The 17,363-nt window shown below is 46.1% G+C and overlaps 1 protein-coding gene across 1 annotated transcript in view; it reads left to right on the plus strand.

Annotated features, from left to right (window-relative positions):
• The window catches only part of adamts12 (ADAM metallopeptidase with thrombospondin type 1 motif, 12), an 89,228-nt gene extending 75,299 nt beyond the window's left edge, over positions 1–13,929 (plus strand). Inside the window, exons 22-24 of the mRNA XM_034170749.1 lie at positions 505–651; positions 766–919; positions 11,723–13,929. Coding sequence (XP_034026640.1) covers positions 505–651; positions 766–919; positions 11,723–11,838 — 417 coding nt within the window. The 3' untranslated portion in view covers positions 11,839–13,929. The remainder of the gene's footprint in view (positions 1–504; positions 652–765; positions 920–11,722) is intronic.
• Positions 13,930–17,363: the final 3,434 nt, after the last annotated feature.

Below are 17,363 nucleotides of genomic sequence, written 5' to 3' on the forward strand. Positions count from 1 at the left end.
TTGTGTCAAACAAGTGGTTACTTTGGGAGACTCAGGTGTGGAGGTCACTTGTATTGTGAGGAAACATCAGGTATGACATTTTGGTGTCTTTCTCTGGGCATGATCCCATGCATAGCTAAGTGTTGAGAACCCCAACAGCTGGAGTAATCCAAGGGGGTGCCCAAGTTTCACCCGGCTATGGCAGGTTGATGGTTACTTTTTTGAGGTGGGGATGGATCAGTGGGCTGCCTGAGTAGTCTAGGACCTGGCGGTTCTGTAGTTTGATTCCCAGACCTAACCCGACCTGACCTGTGTCAGTATGTTGCCTCTGCTGTATCACAGTGAGCAGTGGGGCCATTGCAGAATATTACGTAGACAATAACAAGGCTTAAGTTCAGTGTGTTGAAACTAAAAATGGCACCACTGGATTTGTTTGGTGTTTTTTTTTTTTTCTTTTCTTTTCTTTTTAAAATGTTTTTCATGTTGTGTCTGAGCTATAAGAGCAGGTGTCCTTCTGTTTCTCAGTGCTCTGGTATCTGTGGTGAAGGCATCAGGGAGCGACTGGTTTTCTGCCCTCAACCTCATCAATGCAGCGAGCTGCAGAGGCCAAACACCACAGAGCCGTGCAAACTAAAACCCTGCACTCACTGGGAGGCTGAAGACTGGGAAGAGGTCAGGCACATATGATTTTCCTGAGGCACTGATGACATTTTTAAATGTTGTCTGCAATGAATGTGTGGTGTCTGCACTGGTTATGATCATGCATTAATGTGTCTGTGTATGCAGTGTTCAGTGAGCTGTGGAGGGGGCCAGCAGCAGCGTGACGTCAACTGCATGAGTAAGGAGGATTTGGCTGTAATGCCAAGCATCCTGTGTGACAGTAGTTCGAAGCCAGAAACACTCAGGAAGTGCAATATGGATAAATGCAAGACCAGCACAGGTTGGTGTCCGGCATTCACTCTGTATATGTGTTTTACTGGGAATTTTACTTTCAGGATTGATTCAGCTAAGTTCATAACAGTCATCCCTAATATTGTCAGTCTCTCATTGTGAGTAAACCTTGATGTTGTCTTAACAAGCTACAGCAGGGGTAGGCAACCTGTTCCAGAAAGAGCCATGAGGGTGCAGGTTTTCTTTGCAGCCACTGACTCCACCAGGTGATTTTACTGATTAATATCACTTTGAGCAAATGGAATCAGTTAATCAGTGAAATCACCTGGTGGAGTCAGTGGCTGCAGAGAAAACCTGCACCCTCATGGCTCTTTCTGGAACAGGTTGCCTACCCCTGAGCTACAGCTTTAATGAGGCACAGTTATTTGCACCCTGGTCTGCTGTGCCTCTGATTGGCTTTGTCATCTTAACAACAATTAATGCAAAGCTTATGGACAAATGCTTATCTACACTCAACAAAAATATAAATGCAACACTTTTGGTTTTGCTCCCATTTTGTATGAGATGAACTCAAAGATCTAAAACTTTTTCCACATACACAATATCACCATTTCCCTCAAATATTGTTCACAAACCAGTCTAAATCTGTGATAGTGAGTGTGTGCCATATCAAGATGCTGATTAGACACCATGATTAGTGCACAGGTGTGCCTTAGACTGTCCACAATAAAAGGCCACTCTGAAAGGTGCAGTTTTGTTTTATTGGGGGGGGATACCAGTCAGTATCTGGTGTGACCACCATTTGCCTCATGCAGTGCAACACATCTCCTTCGCATAGAGTTGATCAGGTGGCCTGTGGAATGTTGGTCCACTCCTCTTCAATGGCTGTGCAAAGTTGCTGGATATTGGCAGGAACTGGTACACGCTGTCGTATACACCGGTCCAGAGCATCCCAAACATGCTCAATGGGTGACATGTCCGGTGAGTATGCCGGCCATGCAAGAACTGGGACATTTTCAGCTTCCAAGAATTGTGTACAGATCCTTGCAACATGGGGCCGTGCATTATCCTGCTGCAACATGAGGTGATGTTCTTGGATGTATGGCACAACAATGGGCCTCAGGATCTCGTCACGGTACCTCTGTGCATTCAAAATGCCATCAATAAAATGCACCTGTGTTCTTCGTCCATAACAGACGCCTACCCATACCATAAACCCACCGCCACCATGGGTCACTCGATCCACAACATTGATATCAGAAAACCGCTCACCCACACGACGCCACACACGCTGTCTGCCATCTGCCCTGAACAGTGTGAACAGGGATTCATCCATGAAGAGAACACCTCTCCAACGTGCCAAATGCCAGCGAATGTGAGCATTTGCCCACTCAAGTCGGTTACAACGACAAACTGGAGTCAGTTCGAGACCCCGATGAGGACGACGAGCATGCAGATGAGCTTCCCTGAGAAGGTTTCTGACAGTTTGTGCAGAAATTCTTTGGTTATGCAAACCGATTGTTTCAGCAGCTGTCCGAGTGACTGGTCTCAGACGATCTTGGAGGTGAACATGTTGGATGTGGAGGTCCTGGGCTGGTGTGGTTACACGTGGTCTGCGGTTGTGAGGCTGGTTGAATGTACTGCCAAATTCTCTGAAACGTCTTTGGAGACGGCTTATGGTAGAGAAATGAACATTCAATACACGAGCAACAGCTCTGGTTGACATTCCTGCTGTCAGCATGCCAATTGCACGCTCCCTCAAATCTTGCGACATCTGTGGCATTGTGCTGTGTGATAAAACTGCACCTTTCAGAGTGGCCTTTTATTGTGGGCAGTCTAAGGCACACCTGTGCACTAATCATGGTGTCTAATCAGCATCTTGATATGGCACACCTGTGAGGTGGGATGGATTATCTCAGCAAAGGAGAAGTGCTCACTATCACAGATTTAGACTGGTTTGTGAACAATATTTCAGGGAAATGGTGATATTGTGTATGTAGAAAAAGTTTTAGATCTTTGAGTTCATCTCATACAAAATGGGAGCAAAACCAAAAGTGTTGCATTTATATTTTTGTTGAGTGTATAAAACTGGGAAATAAACTGAATGTAAGAGAAGTGTAGGAAATATGTGTATCTGAATGAGTGGATTCATCCGCCAGCCTTTCAGAATTCTTCACAGCTTGTATTTGAATTAATTTAAATTGTCACTTTTGCCAATGAATGAATATTAAGATGAAATTGAGAAGAATAGTGATGACATTTCTGCAATACCCCTCTCGAGCTGGAGGAGTGACTTGAATTTAGAGCGAAGAGTGTTGGGAAAGGGTCGTAACACAAACCCGCAACAGGGGGCGCAAAAGAACGGACAATGGATAAGACAAAGAGTAACAATTTAATGTTGTGAATCGCACAACTAAATACAGATACAGATAGTGCCAATTGTACACAAGGTGACGTGCGGGCAGGCTCGAAGATAGGAGACCTCTGGCGATCTGAGAGCCGGGACCCACACAGCTTCCACCACCAACGGCCTGAAGAACACCGGAGCCGCCAAGTACTGAGTCCCCAGGTGGTGATTGTTGACAGCTGGTGTAAATGAGTGACAGCTGTCACTCTGTCTCGGCGCCCTCTCATGCTTGAAGCCCGCACTCCAAGCAGGGCGCCGACTGGTGGTGGTGGGCCAGCAGTACCTCCTCTTCAGCGGCCCACACAACAGGACCCCCCCCTCAACGGGCGCCTCCTGGTGGTAGAAATCAGCCAGGAGGGCCGGGTCCAGGATGAAGCTCCTCTTCACCCAGGAGCGTTCTTCGGGTCCGTACCCCTCCCAGTCCACCAGATATTGAAAACCCCGGCCCTTCCGACGGACGTCCAGGAGCCGACGAACAGTCCATGCCGGCTCCCCGTCGATGATACGGGCAGGAGGTGGTACGGGTCCAGGAGTGCAGAGTGGTGAGGCGTGGTATGGCTTTAACCTAGAGACATGAAAAACTGGGTGAAGCCGGACTGAGGATCTTGAGTATAGAGAAGGGTCCGATGAACCGGTCTTTGAGCTTCTGTGATTCAACCTGCAGTGGGATGTCCTTGGTAGACAACCACACCTCCTGCCCAGGCTGGTATGCAGGGGCCGGGGAACGCCGGCGATCTGCATGGGCCTTAGCCCTCGTCCGGGCCTGCAACAGGGCAGAACGGGCGGTCCGCCACACCCGGCGGCACCTTCGCAGGTGGGCCTGGACCGAGGGGACCCCGACCTCTCCCTCCACAAGTGGAAACAAAGGGGGCTGATACCCCAAACATGCCTCGAAAGGGGAGAGGCCGGTAGCAGACGAGACCTGGCTGTTGTGGGCGTACTCGATCCAGGCCAGATGGTCACACCAAGCCGCCGGATGCGCGGAGGTTACGCAGCGGAGAGCCTGCTCCAATTCCTGGTTCGCCCGCTCTGCCTGGCCGTTCGTCTGTGGGTGATACCCGGATGAGAGACTCACGGTGGCCCCCAGTTCCTTACAAAAACTCCTCCAGACTTGCGAGGAGAACTGGGGACCACGATCCGAAACGATGTCTGCTGGTATCCCATGCAGACGCACGACGTGGTGGACCAGGAGGTCTGCTGTCTCCTGGGCCGTCGGGAGCTTCGGGAGGGCCACGAAGTGGGCCGCCTTGGAGAACCGGTCCACTATCGTGAGGATGACTGTGTTACCCTGGGACGGCGGGAGGCCCGTAATGAAGTCCAGGCCGATGTGAGACCAGGGGCGATGAGGCACAGGCAGGGGCTGGAGGAGGCCCCTGATCTTGTGATGATCCGCCTTGCCCCTAGCACAGGTGGTGCAGGCCTGGACATAGTCCCGGACGTCGGCTTCCAGTGACGCCCACCAGAAGCGCTGCTGGACTACTGCCACGGTCCTACGCACCCCGGGATGACAGGAGAGCTTGGATCCGTGGCAGAAGTTCAAGACGGCAGCCCTGGCCTCTGGTGGGACGTAAAGTCTGTTCTTTGGACCGTTCCCCGGGTCCGGGTTCCTGGTCAGGGCCTCCCGGACGGTCTTCTCCACGTCCCATGTGAGGGTGGCCACGACAGTGGACTCGGGAACGATGGTCTCGATGGGGTCTGACAACTCGGCCTTGGCTTCCTCTTCGTGCACCCGGGACAGTGCGTCGGAACGTTGGTTTTTAGTCCCGGGACGGTAGGTGATCCGGAAGTCAAAGCGTCCAAAGAACAGGGACCAGCGGGCTTGCCTGGGGTTCAGCCGCTTGGCGGTCCGGATGTACTCCAGGTTCCGATGGTCCGTGAAAACCGTGAAAGGCACCGTAGCTCCCTCCAACAGGTGTCTCCACTCTTCAAGAGCCTCCTTCACCGCGAGGAGTTCCCGATTGCCCACGTCATAGTTGCGTTCTGCGGGGGTCAACCTACGGGAAAAGTAGGCACATGGATGGAGAACCTTGTTGGACTCCCCGCTCTGGGACAGAACGGCTCCTATCCCTGAGTCAGAGGCGTCCACCTCCACTATGAACTGGCGAGTAGGGTCAGGCTGCACCAGAACTGGTGCAGACGAAAACCGGCGTTTCAACTCCCTAAACGCGGCTTCGCACCGATCCGACCAAGTGAAGGGGACTTTAGTGGAGGTCAGGGCAGTCAGGGGGCTAACAACCTGACTGTACCCTTTAATGAACCTCCGATAGAAATTTGCAAAGCCGAGGAACTGTTGCAGCTTCCTACGGCTTGTTGGTTGGGGCCAATCTCTCACCACCGCAACCTTGGCCGGATCCGGGGCGACGGAGTTGGAGGAGATGATGAACCCCAGGAAGGACAAAGAAGTGCAGTGGAACTCACACTTCTCGCCCTTCACAAACAACCGGTTTTCTAGTAACCGCTGCAGGACGTACATGCTGGACATGAGACTCAGGGTCTGGAGAAAAGATGAGTATATCATCCAGATATACGAAGACAAACCGGTGCAGGAAGTCCCGCAAAACGTCATTAACCAATGCGTGGAACGTCGCGGGGGCGTTAGTGAGACCGAACGGCATGACCAGGTACTCAAAATGACCTAACGGGGTGTTAAATGCCGTCTTCCATTCGTCTCCCCTCCGGATCCGAACCAGGTGGTACACATTCCTAAGATCAAGTTTGGTGAACATTTTGGCTCCATGCAGGGGCGTGAACACCGAATCTAACAGGGGCAACGGGTATCGATTGCGAACCGTAATCTCATTCAGCCCTCTGTAGTCAATGCATGGACGGAGTCCGCCGTCTTTTTTATCCACAAAAAAGAAACCCGCACCCATCGGGGAGGTGGAGTTCCGAATCAACCCGGCGGCTAAGGAGTCCCGGATGTAGGTCTCCATCGATTCGCGTTCCGGACGTGAGAGGTTGTACAATCTACTGGACGGGTACTCAGCGCCTGGAATCAAATCGATGGCACAATCGTACGGTCGGTGCGGGGGAAGAGTGAGTGCCAGATCTTTGCTGAAGACGTCAGAAAGATCGTGGTACACCTCGGGCACCGCCGTCAGATTGGGGGGACTGTGACCTCCTCTTTAGCTGTAATTCCGGGTGGAACCGAGGATCCAAGACACTCCCGGTGGCAGGTTTCGCTCCACTGCGTCACCACCCCAGACGGCCAATCAATCCGGGGATTGTGCTTCACCATCCATGGAAATCCCAGAATCACTCGGGAGGTAGAAGGTGTTACATAAAACACAATCTCCTCCCTGTGATTCCCAGACACAACCAAGGTTACTGGCTGTGTCTGATGTGTAATCAACGGGAGTAGAGTGCCATCTAGTGCTCGTACCTTCAATGGTGAAGGCAGGGCCACCAGAGGAAGCCCTACTTCCCTAGCCCATCTGCTGTCCAGCAGATTCCCTTCTGACCCCGTGTCTACCAGTGCTGGGGCATGAAGGGTTAAATCCCCATACAGGACTGTTACTGGGATTCGTGCTGATTTATGGGTTTTCTCTGTGTAAATATTATGACCCACCCTTAACCCAGTTCCTAAGGATGGGCGTTGGAGTTTTGATCATTTGGGGCAGACTTTTAACATGTGCTCACAAGAGCCACAGAAAAAACACTCCCCGTGGGCCAGTCTCCTTTGTCTGATATTAGGTTTTAATTTGGCCCTGCTCGTGTCCATAGCTTCGTCAGCAGCGGGAGCTGTTGCCACACGGAGCCCTCTGGCAGTGGAACGTGGGGAAGACGACACCCTTTCGGACCCGGAGGAGAGAGGGACGGCTTGAGTCCGACCACGCCCCCCGGCCTGCTCCCGACGGTGTTCACTCAACCGGTTGTCTAAGCGTATAACCATACTGACAAGCCCATCGAAGTCTTGCGGTTCGTCCTTAGCCAATAAATGCTCCTTCAGTACTGGAGACAGTCCGCTTATGAAGGCGGCGCGGAGCGCAACATCATTCCAGCCGGACCTCGCAGCCGCAATGCAGAAGTCGACTGCATAATCAGCTGCGCTTCGGCGCCCCTGTCTCATTGACAGCAGCACGCTCGAGGCGGTCTCGCCTCTGTTGGGATGATCAAACACCTGTTTGAATTCCCGTACAAACCCACCGTATGACGTCAGGAGCCACGAATTCTGTTCCCAAAGCGCCGTAGCCCAAGCGCGTGCCTCACCTCGAAGCAAATTAATCACATAAGCCACCCGGCTGGCATCTGATGCGTACATAACTGGAGGGCTTAAGTAAGCTTCAGGGGACGGTGGGGGGGTTTGTTGAACGGCCAGTGGAACGTCTGTACGTGGCCCAGAGCCAGCAGGAGGAGTCATTGCAGCAGCGCTCGAGTCGCGCGCTTCCACTCTGGCGGTGAGAGCCTCCACCCTCTGATTGAGGACTGCATTTTGCTCGGTTACCAGATTTAACTGAGCAGTGAAAGCGGTAAGGATTTGCTGCAGATCACTTACCACGCCTCCTGCTGACGCCTGCGCTCCTTGTTCTCCCATTGGCTGTTCAAGCTGTGGTTGACGCCCCTCGGGATCCATGACGAATGGCCGAGAAATCCTGTTGGGAAAGGGTCGTAACACGAACCCGCAACAGGGGGCGCAAAAGAACGGACAATGGATAAGACAAAGAGTAAAAATTTAATGTTGTGAATCGCACAACTAAATACAGATACAGATAGTGCCAATTGTACACAAGGTGACGTGCTGGCAGGCTCGAAGATAGGAGACCTCTGGCGATCTGAGAGCCGGGACCCACACAGCTTCCACCACCAACGGCCTGAAGAACACCGGAGCCGCCAAGTCCTGAGTCCCCAGGTGGTCACCGTCTTCTGTTGCAGACCCTGGTACTGCTGGCAGAAGATGACAAAACAGTTAAGGTGAGTGTGTATCCACACACCCAGTAATCCTTGGAACTAGTTCCTTCGGGAGGGAGAACCTCCACCTCCAATAAAGAACAAACGTGCAGCTCCTGTCAGTCGCTTCCTTAGGAGGAGTGAGAGGCGAGGACGTCGCTGACTCTCACTGTGTACCACTCCATCAGGGACTGAGACGCAGGAACACGGCTGCAAAGCAGAATAATAATGATAATAATATCATTAGATACAGCAGAGAAGATTACCTTTGACGGTAGTAGATTTCTCGGCGAGGAGGTGGAGTAATGATCCGGCTTTTATAGAGATGACGGTGATTGTTGACAGCTGGTGTAAATGAGTGACAGCTGTCACTCTGTCTCGGCGCCCTCTCATGCTTGAAGCCCGCACTCCAAGCAGGGCGCCGACTGGTGGTGGTGGGCCAGCAGTACCTCCTCTTCAGCGGCCCACACAACAGAAGAGCATTCTGGAAATCACACTGGGAGAAAATAGAGTGAGGATGCATGCTCCACTCTGCCAAAAAAAATTGAGAAAATATACAAATTCAAAGCAAAAGGGTACACAGATGTTTTTATGTTACATGAACGCAAGTCTAACATGTAGCTTCTATGATATATAGAGTCAAGTTTTATGGGTGAACACATTCAACTCATGTAGGTTTAACATAACATGCAACAACTTAAAATTTAACTTGCTTAGTGAACATAAAATTATGGAAAGTATTTCCACCAAAGTAAAATGGGTTAATGTAGCCAGAAACAATTTTGCTGAGTGACCTAAATGTAAATTTGTTGGGTCAACATGATGAATTTGCATTACTGTTACTTAATTACCATGGGGCAGGCCAACTGCATTTGTAAGGGTAAATGAAACAAAAACAACAGTAAGTCCCATTGGCTGTTTGTTTGTTTGCGCTCGGGTTCGGTACAGCAAATCCAAGGTGGATCTGCATAAATTGTTCTGATCCAACACAGCAAAGTTAAGTGGACAGGGCAGTTGTAGTGGCCAAGTGGTAAGTGCACTTGGGTTCAGTATGAAAGGTTCCTGGTTCAAACCTCACCCCTGCCATATTTCTCCATGTAATGTAGAGTTGCATCAGGAAGGACGTCTGGTGTAAAACCTGTGCCAATTCAACATGCAAATCCATCTCAGACTTGCTATGATGACCCTGAGTGCAAACAAGGTGGCAGCCAAAGGTACATACCTTTTATTTTTGTTATATTTACCCTTACAAATCTAGTTGGCCTAAACTATGGTAATTAGGTAACAGTAATGCAAATTGATCATGTTGACCCAACAAATTTACATTTAGGTCTACATTTACCTTTTCAAATCTAGTTGGCCTGAACTATGGTAATTAGGTGGTGGAAATATTTTATAGAATTTTTTTTATGATCACTGAGCAAGTTTTTTTTGTGTGTGTGTGTTCCCTCCGGGTGCTAAGGCTTCCTCCCACATCCAAAGCCATGCAGGGTAGATGAATTTGGAAACTTTGAATTGTCCGTAGGTGTAAGTGTGGTGTGACTGTTTGTTTGTCTATATCTGGCCCTGCGACAGACTGTCATCCTGTCCAGGGTGTACCCCACCTCACGCCCTATGATTGCTGGGATAGGCTCCAGTCCCGATAACCTGATCCTGGATAAGCGGTTGAAGATGTGTGTGTGTATGTGTGTGTGTGTGTGTGTGTGTGTGTGTGTCTTTCTAAATTGAGTAAACTCAAAAATTTATTGCAGCCAACCAGTCAGTTTTTGTTTTGTTTTGTTGCTCCTTGCAGGTGACACCCTAGCACCACACCAGTCTCTACCCTCATGTGGGCTTGGTGAGGTGAATCCAACCTTACAAAATCACCCACATCAAATAGGCTACAAAATGATTTGCCATGTGTAGGTAGAAGTTGAAGGCATGTGTAGAATGTGGTAAGTGCAACAAGTGTAACTGCAATAATGTATTGAGTTTAATTCCAAATTATTTCTACTCCTCCTACTCTTACATAAATTCTCTCAAGACCCTATATACAAGTAAGGGCTAGACCTTACTGACCTCCTGAGAAATCACATTGTAGAACGTAATAAGGAAAAACTCCCTCAGCATTGTTTGTTGATAGGAAGAAACCTCAAGCAGCCCAGACTCAGTGAGGTGAGCACCTGCTATGGCCATTCTAACAAGACAAAACAAAACACAAGATTGACAGAACATGCACTGACAGAAATGTTGCAGCTAAACAACCATATATACTTCAGTGTTCACAATGAAGGGATGTTTAAAATTACAACAGTGAAGTGTAAATTAAGAGTCCCAGTGAAACAGACTGCATTAATAAATCAGTGATTTTTGTTGACATTGAGGCAAGAGATATGTCATAGCTCACCCTAAACCTTTGTCCTGCTGAAAGCTGAACCGTTGCCCCAGTCTGAGGTCAAGAGCACTCTGGAGCTGGTTTTCATCTAGGAAGTATCTGTACATTGCTGCATTTGTCATTCCCTCAATCTTGACTAGTCTCCCAGATCCTGCTGCTGAAAAACATCCCCACTGCATGATGCTGCCACCATCATCCAAACATGACACCTGGCATTCACGCCAAAGAGTTCAATCTTTGTCTCATCAGACCAGAGAATTTTATTTCTCGTGGTCTGAGAGTCCTTCAGGTGCCTTTTGGCAAACTCCAGGTGGGCTGCCATGTGCCTTTTACTGAGGAGTGGCTTCCGTCTGGCCACTCTACCATACAGGCCTGATTGGTGGATTGCTGCAGAGATGGTAGTCCTTCTGGAAGGTTCTGTCTCCACAGAGAGCTCTGACAGAGTGACCATTGGGTTCTTGGTCACCTCCCTGACTAAGGCCCTTCTCCCGATCGCTCAGTTTAGACAGGTGGACAGTTTTAGGAAGAGTCCTAGTGGATCCGAATTTCTTCTATTTACGGATGATGGAGGCCACTTTGCTCATTGAGAACTTCAAAACAGCAGAAATGTTTTTGTACCCTTCACCAGATATATACCTTGAGACAATCCTGTGTCGGAGGTCCACAGACAATTCCTTTGACTTCATGCTTTGTTTGTCCTCTGTAGAAACATCTCAAGGATGATCAGCGGAAACAGGATGCTCCATTTTAAGCTTCATGGCAAAGGCTGTGAATACTTATGTACATGTGATTTCTTAGTTTTTATTTTTAACAGTTTTGCAAAAATCTCAATAGACCTTTTTCACATTGTCGTTATGGGGTATTGTGTGTAGAATTTTGAGAAAAATTAATTTCATCCGTTTTGGAATCACGCTGTAACATAACGAAATATGGAAAAAGTGAAGCGCTGTGAATGCTTTCCACGTGCTCCATATATCCTCAGGTAACAGCTATTAAAATTATTAAATCTACAGATTATCTTTTGATTCTCTATGTCAGAGTCTAGTATCAATATTTTTTAAACGTGAATAAAAATAGGATCTTTATTGTTTTAAATTCCCCCCACCCAATCACATATTGAGCTCCAGCGTGAGGTAGCTGCAAGGTTTTAACAAAGATGTGTGTGTGTGTTTTCTCATTTGAAGGTCTAGTATGCAAGAGGAACACCATGTCTTCTCGCTTTTGTGGCAAGCTGAAGCTGCTGGGTCGCTGCTCTCTTCGGTCAGTCCAGAGACAGTGTTGTGTCACCTGTGGACCATAACCAGCATTCAGCCCAACCATAATCCTGTATGCAGCCATGTTAGGCTCAGAGTGATGTATCGGTACCAAAGAGCTAAAAAGCACAAGACATTCTCAGCTTAAACTATTTTCTTTGTTATTTTAGTCTTTGTGAGTTTGTCATTTCTCAAAGAATAATAATTTGCTAGTAACACTGCAGTTAATGAATCAAAGGACAGAAGAAGAGCCCTAGACACATAAATATACCTTTAGACCATTACAATTATTAAAGTATCGTTTGTGGTATCATGGGCAAGCTCCATGCAAGAATATATTTTCTGTCTAAAAAACTGCCCAGTTACTGGTGTTTGAGTGCAATGATTCAGTCAAAAGTCCCTGCAATTAATCAGTCAGTAAATGAGTCAATGGATCTGCAAAATGTCCAGAAGTAACTGCATAGAAACTACGGCATATTCAGGTCTGAAATTTTGGGTCCTGATAGATACAGGTAGCAGTGGAGGTACAGGTATAGATACAGGACCAATGAACCATCTATTTGGGTCATGTTGGCATCTTTTGTAATTGACTAAAATAAAATTACTCATTTCAACAAATGTCAACAAATATCAATGCTGCATTCATGTGTTGGTTGTACATATTCCATTGTTTTCAATGTGACGACAACAGAATGTTCCACCACCGCTGGCTGTGTGTGCACACCACTTGCTGACAAAAGTTTGAAAATTTACATTTTTTTCCACGTATTGTAATGGTAAATACAAACAGATTTTTTTTTGTTGTTTTGTTTTGTTTGTTTTTTAACAATAAGGAAAGGCGGGCAATGAGATATACACTTGTTAATTAACAAGTGTAATTTGTGTGTTCTTATAAAAAGTTGACATTTTAGGCAACTACCAGAGCCAGAGCTTTCTGTTTAATTATAATGTTGTGGAAAACACAAAGCAGGGAGGTGACAGTGGACAGTAGGCATTCCCAAACCGAGCATCAAAAAGATCCAGTTGAGGTGGTTTGGGTATTTGGTGAGGATACCCCTAGTTGTCTTCCAGGCATGTCCAACTGGGAGGAGGCCCCAGTGAAGAATCGGGACATATATTTCCCAGCTGTCTTAGGAATGCCTCAGGAACCCCAAGGAAGAGGCTGAGGACTTGGCTGGGATGAGGAAAGTGTGAGATCCTGAAGTGGCAGAAAATGAAAAAATTAATTATTAAGGTAGTTTTAGTCATTTTAATCTTTCTTACAAAATTGAAGATCTAAGACTTCTAAATTAGCTTCTAATGATATCTCATGGCCCACCTGTACTACGGTCATAGCCCAACAGGGGGCTGCAGCCCACGCTTTAGGAATCACTAGTGTACAGGTTACAGCAGAAGGTTTGCAACTAGAGGTTCTTCGGTCTGAATCCATGTCAAACAGGAAAATCACATCGTTAATCAAGTCCTTAATTGCCAAGTTGCAGTCAGGCACCTCGCATGGCATCGCACTGACATTAATGTGTGAGTCTGTGAATGTGATGCATCATCATAAAGCATCTTCCTTGGATGGAAAAGTGCAAATAAAATGCAGTCCATTTAACTTTGAAATCTCTGTAGCTTTCAATTAAGCAAATTATTGCCATGTTGTTAAGCAAATTATTCCCAATGAAGATAAAAGACACACAAAGACCATGTCTTATGTTATCACCTACTGTCTGCTGCTGCAGGCAACAGTAATTCTGCTACAACAGCTGGCATGACAGGTTTTCTGCAGTCAACATGCGAATGCAGCATTAGCAACAAGACCTAATAAACAGCTTGATAGGCCTGTCCATCTTTGTTTTATGTCATGGTCTTTGTCAGTGTCGGTACGGCAAAATAGTAGGTTCACAATCCTTATGTGTATCTATCAGAACTCAAAATTTCAGAGCTGAAGATGCAGCAGTTTATACAAGTTACTCAGAAATTTTGTAAACCCATTTACTCTCTGACTGAGTGACTGACTCATTAATCCTGTGCTTGCTCTGCTAATCACAGGGAATAATACAACCCCAATTCCAATGAAGTTGGGACGTTGTGTGAAATGTAAATAAAAACAGAATACAATGATTTGCAAATCCTCTTCAACCTATATTCAGTTGAATACACCACAAAGACAAGATATTTAATGTTCAGACTGATAACATTTATTGTTTTTGTGCAAATATTTGCTCATTTTGAAATGGATGCCTGCAACATGTTTCAAAAAAGCTGGGACAGTGGTATATTTACCACTGTGTTACATCACCTTTCCTTCTAACAACACTCAATAAGCTTTTGGGAACTGAGGACACTAATTGTTGAAGCTTTGTAGGTGGAATTCTTTCCCATCCTTGCTTGATGTACGACTTCAGTTGTTCAACAGTCTGAGGTCTCAGTTGTCGTATTTTGTGCTTCATAATGCACCACACATTTTCAATGGGTGACAGGTCTGGACTGCAGGCAGGCCAGTCTAGTACCTGCACTCTTTTTCTACGAAGCCATGCTGTTGTAACGTGCAGAATGTGGCTTGGCATTGTCTTGCTGAAATAAGCAGGGATGTCCCTGAAAAAGACGTTGCTTGGATGGAAGCATGTGTTGCTCCAAAACCTGGATGTACCTTTCAGCACTGATGGTGCCATCACAGATGTGTAAGTTGCCCATGCCATAGGCACTAACACACCCCCACACCATCACAGATGCTGGCTTTTGAACTTTGTGCTGGTAAAAATCTGGATGGTCTTTTTCCTCTTTTGTCCAGAGGACATGACGTCCATGATTTCCAAAAACAATTTGAAATGTGGACTCATCAGACCACAGTTTTCTGTGTAGGCTCTCAGTTGTCCAGGTGGTTTCCATAGTAGAGAAGCTTGAATCTTCGACTGGACTGGGTTGCTTGACGCAAGGACGTTTCGCTTCAAATCGCAGAAGCTTCCTCAGCTAAAATTCTTGCTCTGGGAGTCTGGTAGAATTAGTTTTCAAGCGAAACATCCTCGCGTCAAGCAACCCAGTCCAGTCGAAGATTCAAGCTTCTCTACTATCAGACCACAGCACACTTTTCCACTTTGCATCTGTCCATTTCAAATGAGCTCGGGCCCAGAGAAGGCGGCGGCATTTCTGGATGTTGTTGATGTATGGCTTTCGCTTTGCATGGTAGAGTTTTAACTTGCACTTGTAGATGTAGTGACAAACTGTGTTAACTGACAATGGTTTTCTGAAGTGTTCCTGAGCCCACACGGTAAGAACCTTTACACATTGATGTCAGTTTTTAATGCAGTGCTGCCTGAGGGATGAAAGGTCACTGGCATTCAATGTTGTTTTTCGGCCATGCAGCTTACGTGTAGAAAGTTCTCCAGATTCTCTGAATTTTCTGATTATATTATGGACTGTAGATGATGGAATCCCTAAATTCCTTGCAATTTAACGTTGAGAAACATTGTTCTTAAACTCTTGGACTATTTTTTTCACGCAGTTGTTCACAAAGTTGTGATCCTCACCCCATCTTTGCTTGTGAATGGCTGAGCCTTTTGGGGATGCTCCTTTTATACCCAATCATGACACTTACAATTAGTGTCCTCAGTTCCCAAACACTTATTGAGTGTTGTTAGAAGGAAAGGTGATGTAACACAGTGGTAAACATACCACTGTCCCAGCTTTTTTGAAACGTGTTGCAGGGATCCGTTTCAAAATGAGCAAATATTTGCACAAAAACAATAAAGTTTATCAGTTTGAACATTATATATCTTGTCTTTGTGGTGTATTCAATTGAATACAGGTTGAAAAGGATTTGCAAATCATTGTATTCTGTTTTTATTTACATTTCACACAATGGCCCAACTTCATTGGAATTGGGGTTGTATAATCACATGATTAAATTGAACAGTTTGCATATTGATTGGAACTGGGGGAGGTTTTTGAAATGGCGAGTTAAACTAGAACACGTTTTGTAATTATGATGTTTCATTTCTTGACCTGAGGTGCTTGTTTTCAACAAGGTGCTGCTTATTTTTTTATTTTATTTTTTTATTGCCACAGTAAAGAAATGAAAAGAAAGCATATGCTTCTGTCAGGGAACAAAACATCCTTTCTCACAATTTAAAAAACAGACTTTTGTGGTCAAAACAACTACATATACATTTAAAAAGCATAATCTACTTGGCAGATGTGACCACTTTATTATTTTCTGAACAGTAATATTGTTAATAATTGTTTTTTTTCCATCATATATTTCCTATGTTTTCTGCTCACCTTCTCAGAATGAGTACTGTGTGTTTACATTACTTTGGGTACAGTTATTGGCTTTGGTCTGTTTGATATGATTATCAGTCATAATTTCCTCACGTGCAGAACGTGCACAGTTCTGCAGTCACACCTGTGGTGCTCCTCTGTTGTGAAATGGACCAATGAGAAGAGGTGTTGCAGGTCATACCCTCTCAGGCCGCTGTAAAGATGACCGCTGTCTTTGTATCATGTTGTACAGTCATTATTGTGATGATGCACACACTGTACATTACCGCCAGGGATTTGTCACCTGCACACCTCTATTATTAGTAAATGCAACATGTTTGTGCCTAAAGTGCTTTGTAACCGAGACATGAATAAAATTTTTCTTTGACTATATTTAACATGTCAGCGTGATGCCCTTAGACCACAATGGTTACGTTTCCTTAAGGTTTTGTGCCTGTCTTTGGGCTTACGGAGCAGTGACAAATTTCTCACAAAAAGTGAGAAATAAACAAATGAATGAGCTTTGGAAACCCCTGCATTTTTTTCTTCAGACACTGTGACTTGCCTTTCCTTGGAATGAAATACTTGATTGCTTCATCTGTTGATGCTCCTGTTAGTTACACTGTTGTACAAATTATTTAATTTCTATAAATTTTGTTTGCATTGCAGTGTGATGACTTGTAGGATTTTTATTATTTTGTTTTTGTCTGGTATATACATTCTATGGCAGCATGGTGACTTAGTGGTTTGCACTGTTGTCTCACACTGTTGCTAAATCTGACTCGAACCAGACTGCCAACCTCAATGTAAATGGGTTCTCGGTCTCAAGTCCAAGGCAACAATTTTAAATGTTATTTTGTTCATAAAATGTCATTGCACTACACCATAGTAATATAATCATACATCATACACACACACTGTTGGATATTCTATTTTGCTTTATGGCCACTGATGCCAACAAGCACATTGCTTACTGAGGGTGCCAGATAGTGGTAGATGTGTAACGCCAGAATCAGGAGCATCGGGCTCTGTTTCAGGGATTGGGTTCAGCTGCCTCAGATTTCCCAGACTATGTTATGCCAGAAAACCTGACACAAACCTGACACAGTAACACAATGCTGGGTCAAAGTGAAGCATCGTGTCCAAAATGCATTCTCGTGCTGTGTTGGTGCGTGTGTGTGTGTGTGTGTGTGTGTGTGTGTGTGTGTGTGTGTGTGTGTGTGTGTGAGAGCAAGAGAGATCGATTTGAGCTCAAATGTCAGCAAAATAAAAACTATTACTAAGGTTAGACCTTGCTTGCGTGAAGCGCCTTGAGGCAACTTTGTTGTGA

This window comes from Thalassophryne amazonica, chromosome 5 (genome assembly GCF_902500255.1).
Source record: "Thalassophryne amazonica chromosome 5, fThaAma1.1, whole genome shotgun sequence".
In the NCBI taxonomy this organism is placed as follows: domain Eukaryota; kingdom Metazoa; phylum Chordata; class Actinopteri; order Batrachoidiformes; family Batrachoididae; genus Thalassophryne; species Thalassophryne amazonica.